Here is an 11762-nt window from a genome sequence, read left to right as displayed (position 1 = left end):
CAACGTGGAAAACATGTCAACATGCAGAATGTCGTGCAGCCGAGCCGCGCAGGTCGAAGTGATCTGCTGAGGAGGAGGTTTGGGGGGTGGAGGTGGGGGGCTGCAGCCTGTCTGTGCACGTCATGTTACACAGTGACACCAATGAACCTCCACAGCAGGCGCTTTCTGGAAAAAACAAACACTCTCTGAAGAGCAGCACATCCATTATTGCCTGATATTCTCGGCTTATTATTTTTTTAAAAAAAGCAGATTTGCAGGACAATTTCATCCTCCTACCTATCATGTCGCAAAGAGCTGGAGATAGACAGTAACTTCAACGTGATTCATTTGTCAATTTTACTTTCATGTCTTCGGTGACTTTGTGCAAATCTCTGTCACATTTTTCAGAAGCTGAATAATATCTCATGTTGGAATGAATCTCTGAAAATATAGTAATTACGCCACAGTTTGGGTCCTTTATTCAGACACGTAGCACAGCCATTTAACCACACTGCACACCGCAGCTGTGTTTAGTACACACTGCTGGCAGCTCGCTGAAACCCCGAGAATGGTTAAGATAAGAATTGATCACTGAATCTGTGCAGCAGCCTCTGCTCATGAATTCGAGCACGTCGGGGTCTTTCGCTTACAGTCTCAACGACGCCTCCATTTCCTGTTGAAAAACCACAGCCGTGGGACCCTTTTAAAGTGCAGCCACCCCCTCAAAACTTACACCTCCCACTAACTAGGTGTCAATATTACAAGACATTGTTCCATCGCAGGTGCGAAGGTGAGTTGTATTTTTCCGTTAAAAGCCTCTCTGCTGGCCGGATTCCTAATGCCGCCTTTCTGGACACAAATGTATTCTGAAAAGAGCAAACTTTTGACCTCACATGGGTGGGAGGAACAATGATTTGGTTTCACAACCAGGGGTTGAATGGGAGGTGTAACCGCGCGGCACAGCGACACTACGCGCCATCACTTCTTCCACGACCGGCTCTGTGATCTGTTCCAGCCTTCTTATAAAAGGAGTCCGGCCGTCTTTCCCCTAAACCTGAGCTGCACGCACCTCCTCTCAATCTGATTTTCGTCACGTTGGCCCTGTAGAGTTTTCTCGACTGCCGCCGTCACCTGACTGTGGTTCCTGTCGAGCTAAGCTGAGGAGCTCACGTCTGCAGTGTTGCATTGTTTATGAAACAACAGCTCTGTGTGAGAGGATGTACCATTACTGTATTTATGGTCCCACACAGTGGTGGTGGGGGGGGCGGGGGTTTATGAGCCCTGCAAAGATTTAATAGTAAGCAGGTAGCGTTATGTAGCACCTCTCATGCGCCTGACCTCCACGGTCGGCTCGCAGCCTCTGGCTCTGTCGTCGCGATAGGTGCACGTTTCCTGTTTTCTCTAGGTTTCCTGTTTTTGTTCTTATGCAACGTGGACACACACGCTCGTTCATTTTTCATTTGATGTGGGTTTTGGCCTGACGAGTCGGATCGCATCGCCCCACCCTGCCTGTTCTGTACCTCTGAAAAGGAAAAAAAAAAAGCTTAATGCTCCATCTGCTTCGCAGTGGCGATAAATGAATGAACACTTCTTCAGTATCACCTTCTACTGCTTCCATCCTGCGTAGTACTCATGTGCCATCAGTACTACTATGTTTGACGTGTGTAAAAACCCCTGTGGTCTGAACTTTGCCTCACACACACACACACACACACACACACACACACACACACACACACACACACACACACACACACACACACACACACACCTCTGCCTCTATAGGACCTAAAGAAATGGGAGCTAAATACATCTACACCTCACACCAGCAGACAGCATTGGTACACCTATGTGTGTGTGTGTGTGTGTGTGTGCGCGCGTGTGTGTGTGTGCGCGCGCATGTGTGTGTGTTCACCAGATATTAGTCAGGCCATTGCTCATAAAGTCAAAGTGAAGCGGTTATTATTAGGCCACCTTAAGGTTGGGGACAAACAGCATATCAGGCCTTTATTGACGATATCAACAGAGATTAGCTTGTCTGATATTTTCGCCGTTTGCTCCGGAGCATCAGAGCCTGCCAGCGGGGAAAGCTTCATGAAATAATTACAAAATAATAACAATAGCTCTCACACCGACTTGAGAAAACCTTCCAGCTTGCTATTGTTTGCAGAGATTGCGCGTCTCTCCAGCCTCTAAACATGCCTCCTCTCGGTTCTTCCTCCACTTTGACAGTTCAAGGTTTTGTTGACAATATCAACAGAGATTAGCTTGTCTAATATTTTGGTGTAATCATGTTTGACATAACCTGCCATGGAGGTAAATTTTGTGAGATAATAGCAGAATAATGACAGTGCAGAAGCTAAATGTTGAGATGGGAAATGTCTGCCAACTTGTTTAGTGACATGGATAGATGTGCATCGATGGGACAGATCGGCAAAATTCACCTTTTTATTTGTAGTTTATGAAGATCAGACTACTTTTCTGGCACACATCAACACAAACTGACCTAAATTATAAAACAATAAAAGAGGAAAACACCCTGTTGAAAATACCTTTCCCCCCCTTTGTTTTGTGATTATATCATGCAAGAAAAAATGCATTTTATTTAAAGTGGAATGACTAAATATCAGCCTTTCTGCTTTTTAAAGTCAGAAATATTAAAAATTCAGACTTTGCATTATTGACAGTACTTCAAAGGATGAATAAATACCTGCTCAAATATACAGATATTTATTTTTGGTGCCATAGTCAGCGTCTGAGAGTGAACATGATGCTTTAAAGGGTTTGTGATTTCTGATATCAATTCAGAGAAAAACAATAAGAAGTAAAATTTCTAACAAACTTTGATCAGTTTAAAGGAGAAGCAGCCTTGAGATTAACTTAAATTGTGCCTGTTTGTGCAAAAACATGCATTTTTTTTGGTTTTCCTTCAGTTTCCAGGGATGTTTTCAGGGCGATGCAGCTGCCTGGAGGTCAAACAGTCGCCTCAGCGGCTGCTCATCGCTGAACGGGAAATATTTTGTAAAATAAAATGCATTGTGGAAAAGTAAATTAAAAACACACCATAAATTAAGGTATCTGGTGTGTGTGTGTGTGTGTGTGTGTGTGTGTGTGTGTGTGTGTGTGTGCGTGCGCGCGAGCATCTGTGTGTACCCGGTAATAAATGCAGGACCGCCTCACTCTAATCAAGCTGATTAAAAATTCCTGCGCGCACAGCCGGAAATCGCACCACCGTTCGCCTGTTGTGTGTGTGTGTGTGCGCGCGCGCGCGACAGCGTGTACATGCATGTGTGTTTACGTGTGTGTGTGTGTGTTTCTCTCCCTGTCCACTTTCTCCACTTTATTTGTCTCCGCCAGGACTTTCGGCCTGAGGTGCGGAGGAATCATGTTTTTATTTTTTTTTAGGGGATTATTTTTCTCCTCCTCACACACTCTCCAGCCCCACACACACATTTCACACTCACACACACACACACACACACACCCCTCCTATCTTCTATTTTTTCCTTTTTTTTTTTTTTACCCCCTCCACACGCCATTTGAAATGAGGAGGAGAAAGGGAAGGCACAAGCAGCGGCGGCAGCGAGGAGAGGAGAGGGGGGGAGTGATGAGTCAATACAACTAATAATTTAATGGGGACAGAGAGGGAGAGACGGAGTGAGAGGGGGAGAGACAGAGAGGGAGATAGAAAGAAAGAGGAGCTCCGTCCGGACGCCAATCCCCAACCAACAGGACACCTCCTACTCTCACTACCGCCGGCGGCTCTCCTGCGCGTCCGCGGCGAGCCGTATTGACGCTCGACATCGGAAAGTAAACCGCACTTTTTGACCCCCCTCTCCTTGTTTTATTCCGCGAACCTGCTCCGGCTGTCCGCGTATCGTCTCCACATCGCCTCGGTAGCCAGCTCTCACTGTCGGTTATCCTTATTTCCCTCTCTCAGTCTCTGCCGGCAGTCACATCCACAGACAGTAACGCATACTAGCTAAACCGACGTTAAGCTATTTTTTGTGTACGTTGGTCCCTCACAGCGAGGGGTTCGCTGGGTCTCGGCGGCGGTTGTTATCGTTACAACTGTGTCCGAGGTGCCGTGCCGTGTGCTGGCGACGGCTAACTGAGCCGTACCGCTGCCCGTCCGCCGATACAGCGATTTGGATGTTGTGGTGCGAACTAAAGCAGAAGTCGCCTTCACTTGTAAGCGACGGACGCGGCTAACCGCTCACTTTGTGCTAAACGTCGCCGGTCCTAACGGCTTCGGTTGGCGTTTTTTTTTTTTTTTTTTGCCCTCCTGTTGGACGGAATTAGCTACCGTTAGGGCTACGCGGACACCACACACACACACTCACACACACACACACACACACACACACACAGACACATTACCGCTTACCAATGTTCGCCCATCGCGGTCCATCTCGACCTCGCCGCCTCTCCCGCAGACCCGGGCTGTTGTTTTTTCGCACCGCCTGTCAGACCTCCGCGAAGAGGAGCAGGAGAAAGCGTCTTTTTAAACACTGATTTTCCTCTTCTTCTTAAAGAACCGCTTGCTGTCATGCACACGTAGAGAGAGGAGACGGGAGAGGAGTTGTTTTGGGGGGGTTTCTTTCTTTTTCTTTTCTACCCTGGCCAAACTTGAAGAAGACGCGTTTTCCGGGCGGTGTTGTATGCTCCCCAGTGCTGAAGTGCTGCGTTTCAGGTTGGTTTGGAAGGTTTTTTTCCTCTCAACTTGTCCTCCCTTAACTCCCCCTTTAGAGGTAATGTGTCCATTTGAACTATTGCTCCTGTTTCTGTGTTTTAAGGTCATTTAAAAATCCTGACCTGGATCCGGACTGCATCCGGGTCTGGATTCCTCTGGCCCCTGATTTGTGGGGAATTAGTTGCCTCATTGCATGTTGAGAATGGTGAAGTTCATGGTGTTTTTGCGTGGGGGTGGGTTGTTTTTGCACTTTTCACTCTTTGACAGCAGCGCTTCGGTCCATGCTCGTCTCGTTAACCTGCATGCAGAATAACCTGTGATCACTTTTCCACTGCAGCCTCATAAATGAGCATGTTTTATATAATGACTGATCAGAGCTTAAAGTTTACCCAGAGTTCAGATATTGTATGAACTGCCTGCGTCAGCCTCAGCGGCTTCGCCCTGAAGCACCTGTGGTTAAAGCTGCCATAGAGACTCCATCTTTCCTTCCTCATCTTATCGTTCTTAACTTTCGATGAGTCCTCATGAGTCAGCAACTGTTGGATTTGAAGTTTTCCTGCAGCCACGGTTGCAAACTTGCACTTGCACTCCGCTCTTGCGTCATCTAAAAATAAAGTTCACACCTGGAAACTGATGGCGTGCACGTCTGTCACAGCACAATGACGTCGCGGCCTTTCGCCTCCCTTTCCCTCCAGAGCTGCGTCATGAAAGTGAGGCCACACCAAGTGAGTCAGAAACCGAGTTGCGTCCGTCTTCCTTCTCTGCGTGCGCCGCGGCAGAACCTTGTTCCTTGAACTGCACTGTATTCATTCAAGTGGAATCTCCCAGCAAATTAATGTGTTTGCACTAAAACCGGGGCTTGTTTGCCCCCTCTCGCATGGGAATCTCTAGCGGGACACCCATGCATAATACATGTGCTGAAAAATGGGAACATTACAGCGGCACGAAACGTCACCGTGGCCCGAGTCGACATAACTGCGGAGAATTGACAGTTACTGCCGTAATGGGTCTGTTCTCAGAGGTTTCAGTTACTGAAAGCACATTTTTTTCGCTCTATAAAAATGTCCCCTCACGTCTTCTCATGTCAGGGACATCAACACGAGAGATTCACCTTTCAGCTGTTCGTCTTTGATGCCGCGCACATTTCTCCGCTGACGGCTGAATCGTTCCGTCTGTCTTCCCAGGTGATAGTGAGCAGAGGTGCTGAGAATGATGGACCATCTCAGCGAGGCGTGTTTGGGCAAGGAGAACTCGGAGCTGGTCAACAGCATGGCGGAGGCCAAGGCCCCGCCGGCCAAGCTGCCCCGGCTGGAGCAGAACGGCAGCCCCCTGGGCCGGGCCAGGCTGGGCAGCACCGGGGCCAAGCTAGCAGGGGTCCCATACAAGCCCACCAGCCACCTGCTGAAGACCTGCCACAAGAGAGGTAAGAGGGAGAGTGTGTGTGTGTGTGTGTGTGTGTGTGTGTGTGTGTGTGTGTGTGTGTGTTGATCGACAAGAACTGAGTTTGATTTAATGTGTGACATCCAGTGAGCAAACATGCCAAGAATTTGCAGCTTACAGCACCTCAAATTCGCAGATTTGCCGATTTCCTCGTGAGGTTTTTCATATGATTTTAAATGGACCGTTTATTGGACAGAACAGTCAGACTTTATTTTAGATTCTGGGCAATGTGAAGGCGTCCCTCACTGTTTTTGACAGAGCTGAAGTGATTAGTGGATGAATTTGACATTAAATTTCATTTTCTAAGCAAACACACCAAACATTTGCTCCTCAGATGTGAGTATTTGCTGCTTTTCTTTGTCTGTATGTGACAGAAGACTGAATATTTTAGATTTTAAACTGCCAGTGGGACAGAAAGAGTAAATTTAAATGGGCCGCTTTTAGCTTTGGGAAGTTGCCATGAACATTTTTCCCAATTTTCTAACATTTTATAGTCTGTTAATCAAGAAAATAATGAGAATAATCATCAATTTCAGCCCTAATTTAGCACTGAAAGATGAAATAATTTGTCAAATAGCTGATTAAGTAATCAATAAAGGAATTCTACAGCAGTTGCAGCCCTTCTTGGTGCAAACTGATTTTGAAACATATAGTCGAACTAACTTTTTGCATGAGTAAGAGAAGAATAAAACACGTAAATAGAGGAAAGCTACTTAAGTGCAGTTTGAATAGCCCCCCTCCCACACCATTACACGCCACCTTCCACCCACCACCGCCGCCCCCCGCGTGCTCTCCAAAACTCTTAAACCTTTTTACAATGCATCTTTAGTCATCTGAGCGCACACACACACACACACACACACCCAGCACACACTCCCACTTATTTGGCCAGACAATAGCTAATGGAGGAGCGCTGTGAGAGTTATTCGTGCCGTGCTGCGTCGCGCTGTGTCACGGCTCCTCTCGCCAACCGCAGCCCTCCTGCTCCGACGTTTGCTTATTAAGGGAAAGTTTGAGTCCTTTAAGAGCCGTTCCTGTTTAAAGGGAGCCTTTACTTTGAGATTATGACATATCTTTTTAATATAACTGGTGTCGTCTGGTGAAAAACGCGGCGGGCGTAGCTATCCAAAACATGAACCTTTTTATGATTATGGTTTGTTTTTTTGTTGTGTTTTTTTTTCTTTCTTTTAGTGGATTGGAAATGAGTTTCAAAACCTGCCGGTTTGGAGTTGTAATGGCACTTGGCAGCTACGGCTCGTCTGTTTGTTTGTTTGGCTGCTTTGGTTTTCTTTGGGCAACAGGGACTCAGGAACTCTTGGAATGTGGCTGTGTGAGTGTCCTCGGATGGGCCGTTTCTCTTATTTGCTCCTTTAATCTACGTGTCGCACTCCAGCAGAGAGAGCCTAATTTTTCACCTTCATCATCTCTGCTTCTCTTGGCCTCCTACGACGTTTGTTCCTCCAAGCCTCCTCGTCGCCCTCCCCTCTCCTCTCACCGGTTTATTTTAGTTATTTTTTCGGTGTCTTCCCGGGGAGAGGGCGAAGCAGCCGAGGGAGGCGGGCGCTCCGCGGCGGAGGCTTCGCAGAGGGCCCACAGTGGGCATTGTGTCCGAGCCCGAAACAATATTTACCGCAGCCCTCTCTGGGCTCCCTGGAAACAAAGCCAGTATTGATCCCCCAAATGAACCTACACAGCAGTCTTTATTGTTAGATCTTTATCTATTAAAATCAGGGGAGGAGAAAAGCAGCTCTTTCAGCACATTCCCTGGCATCTGTCGGCTTATTGATTGTTTTGCCAGAGCTGTGTGCATCTTCTGGAATGCCTGGGATTGGAAAATATTAGAATGTGAATCTTTTTAATCGGCAAGGACAATAAATGTGCAGACATTTGTCCAGATGACAGTACAGTGGAGACATACTCAGAAAGTAGGGCATCGGGGCACCTCATAAACAGTGTACAGTAAGCTGTAGATACCTTCTTCATCAAATTAGGGATTTCTGCTGTTGTTTTCATTCAGACGGAGACTTCAAAAGGCCAAGTTGTCCCCCCGCCCTTAAACTTTTTTAAATTTCAGGGATGTTTTTCAAGAAAAAATGGCATATCGGATGATATTTGCACAGTGGCTCCCTTGAACATTCGGCAGTCTTTGGACAAGGATTGCTCATTCCACCTTAAAGCAGAGCCACTGTTGACACAGACTAGTAAACCTCAGGGCACAGAGGTGGCTCGGGATTTGCAGCGCTGCATCATGGGAAGATGATTTTGGGTTGGCAGGCAGAAAGAAGGCGAATGTGAGCCCAGATCCTTGATAGTGAATAAAAAGTTTATTGTGCCAAAAGGAGGAGACATTTGAGCGGGAGGATTTTTGTGTCTGCTCGTGTTTGTTCACAGCGAGCTGAAGATGATCGCTCGTTCTTATGAAATATATCTTTGATTATTAAACTCACACAACCCATAGCGCAGCATCTCTGTAATATCATGCCATCATCTTGAAACCTGGAAGATGAACCTAAGAAATCCTCGAAGAGCTGATTAAAAAAGCTCCTTAAAGCAGGATTACAGATGGAAAAACCATCTTTGACAAACTCAGGAGGAAGATCGTGGAAATCAGGTGACTTTGTGCTGCCAAAAGAAGGTAGAGCACGTTCAGTTTGTGAAGCTGCGCAGCTCATTGTGCACCTTAGGAGTATTTGACTCCTTGTGTTGATGTGAGAGTTTGGCACTGAGACAAAGAGGTGAGGCTTTAGATCGAAATTGGCCTATAACAGATGAAAAATCCCCTTCTGGTCCAAACTCACCCCTTAGTTCATTTCTGCCCAGAATTCCGCTCAGCAGCTATCTATCCACTCGCTCATAATCCCTGGATGCTCACCCTCAGCGTAACTCAATCATCGGTGCTAAATGCTAATCTCGTGCCTCCACAAACACAAAATCCTGCAGGTTAAAGTTTGCATGTGAGGGACTCTTCCAGGTCTTAACTGTGCCTCCGCGCCCTCAGGCAACATGCTGCCCGTGTTCTGCGTGGTCGAGCACTACGAGAATCCCATGGATTTCGACAGCAAGGAGGAGCACGCCGAGTTCGTCCTGGTGCGCAAGGACATGCTCTTCAACCAGCTCATCGAGATGGCGCTGCTGTCGCTGGGCTACTCCCACAGCTCGGCGGCCCAGGCCAAAGGTAACCGCCGCCGCCGCCGCTCACTGACTCACCGGCCTGCCCTTAGTTCTCCTGCTTTATCTCTCTAAAGCTCATTAATTTGTCTTTACAGCGTTTTCTTGCTGCCTCACACACACACATCCTACACACACTCTGTGACCATTATAGCATACCGCCAGCAGATCTGAGGCCACAGTAACGCATCCTGACACTGATCCCAGACAGGAGATGCTCACAGGGGTCACACACACACACACACACACACACACACACACACACACACACACACACACACACACACACACACACACACACACACGCATTCCCGCACAGATGTGTGCTCATTCACACAAAGTCTGAACGCAGAATTGTTTCTATGCACATTCGCATACTGTGCATATGATCAAGTGGCACACACACACACACACACACTCACACACACACACACACACACGCATTCCCGCACAGATGTGTGCTCATTCACACAAAGTCTGAACGCAGAATTGTTTCTATGCACATTCGCATACTGTGCATATGATCAAGTGGCACACACACACACACACACACTCATACTGTATATTTATACACACATACACTCAGTGACTCAGTAGGTGGGAGGGGCAGGTGGAGGAAAGGGTCTGCTAATTGCACTTGAGCACACGCAGGCCGAGGGTGGCTGTTTCAAGGTGCCTCTTAGCATGCTCTTTTATTATAGCCTGTCCATCACACTCACACACGCACACACACACGCACACACACACACATCCAAGTCCACCTCTCCCGTATGCTTACATCCTGTTGTGTAGGCTGCAGCTTTTTTTAATTTCTTACATGGTTATTGTGATTTCAGCTACAGATAAAGTATACAAAGAGTGTTTATGGCACCGAAGAGCTTCTGGAGCGGCTTTATTCACACTGTGCCTGATGTGTTTCAATGAGTCTGCGAGCCAAGACGCTAAACTGAACTGAACTCGTCTCCGTCGTGCTTCTGTGTGACATCATCCCCTCGCGTCCACGTTTACTCATGTTCTTTTGTGTGTGCACGTTGCATCATCCAGGTATGATTCAGGTGGGGAAGTGGAACCCCGTCCCGCTGTCATACGTGACAGACGCACCGGACGCCACAGTGGCCGACATGCTGCAGGACGTCTACCACGTGGTCACGCTTAAGATCCAGCTGCACAGGTAAGAAGCGCGCACACACACACACACATACACACACGCGCAGGCGCAACATGTTTCCCTTGACAGTATATCCTGGAAGCAGATCATGCAACTTTTTTTGCACGCCTACCACCCACACAAGTGCAGTGTCATAACTTGAAACACACACACACATACATATAGAGGCCCTGTTTTACCTGCTAGCTTTCCTCCCGCACTCACACACACGGCACGTATTGTCTGCCCAGAGGCAGGTGCCAATCAGCCGATGCCCTCTGCATGTTTGATACTGAGAATAGCGTTATTACTCACACACAGCAGACTGACCTTTCCCAGGAAATGGGAAAAACCCATTTGAATACTGAAAACTTCCTCATTTCACGGTGCTAAAGAACCACAGAGACCGGTTTATTTGTCAATTTAACCGTTAAGCGATGGGAACACAGATAGCAAAAATCACCCTTGAGTCCATGCTAACAGTTTAGCTTACACTGTGATGAGTGATCAAGTAGATTTATCTCCTGTAGCTGCTCTGCATTTAACTGCTAAGTGATGTGCAGATAACAGTGGCACGTTTGCGTCGGAGATTGCTAAAACGATATGCGATAATAAAGCAGCAGTTTTTGAACGGAGCACTGTTTTGGCTCTTTTCATGAAAAAAGAATGTGGTGGGCAACTGGAGACTGCTCACGGCTAAAAATGACTCTGCAGAAGATGAATACAAGGTTGTTCACCTGAAATAGTTCCATAAATAAAGCTGGCTGCACTGGCTATTTTAAGTGAAATATGCTTCTTCTGCATCTTCATCACATGGAATAAAGAAGACTAACAAGCTAAAACCTCCTTCACGCCGCACTGCTAGCTGTCTTGTGCCATCACTCACCATGTTGTACGCTAAATGCTACTCTGTAGGAGTGAGGCTTCGTTGTATTTATACACACAGCGCGAGCGCACGAGCATTTATAGACATGGATGCAAACGGGCTCATATGTGCTCACACACACACACGCACGCACACGCGCACAAACAGCCGGGTGGCGCTGGTGTGGAGGCTTGTGCCAGCTGCTGTTCCTACTCTTTTTCCACCTCGCTCTGCCTCTTCCTCTCTCTTCCTTCTGTCTCCCCCCTCCGCCACCACCCACCTCCACCAGTGAAGTGCTCTCACACACACGCTCACTGATGTGAACTCGTCCACCAGCCAGAATACAGAAGGTTGTGTTTATTTCCGGCGTGCTCGCCCTGAATGCATGGATAGCTGTCTTTCTCCACTACCCCTCTCTGCCTCTCCCTCCTTCCCTCCTCTTGCTCACTTCCTCCTCCCCAGAGGCTCTC

At 47.5% G+C, this 11762-nt stretch overlaps 1 protein-coding gene across 1 annotated transcript in view; it reads left to right on the top strand.

Annotated features, from left to right (window-relative positions):
- Positions 1 to 3430: 3430 nt before the first annotated feature.
- The window catches only part of satb1b (SATB homeobox 1b), a 46511-nt gene continuing 38179 nt past the window's right edge, over positions 3431 to 11762 (top strand). Inside the window, exons 1-4 of the mRNA XM_070965910.1 lie at positions 3431 to 4672; positions 5857 to 6095; positions 9111 to 9287; positions 10325 to 10451. Coding sequence (XP_070822011.1) covers positions 5882 to 6095; positions 9111 to 9287; positions 10325 to 10451 — 518 coding nt within the window. The 5' untranslated portion in view covers positions 3431 to 4672; positions 5857 to 5881. The remainder of the gene's footprint in view (positions 4673 to 5856; positions 6096 to 9110; positions 9288 to 10324; positions 10452 to 11762) is intronic.

The sequence above is a fragment of the Chaetodon trifascialis genome, chromosome 7 (assembly GCF_039877785.1).
Source record: "Chaetodon trifascialis isolate fChaTrf1 chromosome 7, fChaTrf1.hap1, whole genome shotgun sequence".
Taxonomy (NCBI): domain Eukaryota; kingdom Metazoa; phylum Chordata; class Actinopteri; order Chaetodontiformes; family Chaetodontidae; genus Chaetodon; species Chaetodon trifascialis.
Note: the sequence above shows the minus strand (reverse complement) of the source record. Positions and strands in the feature narration are given on the sequence as shown.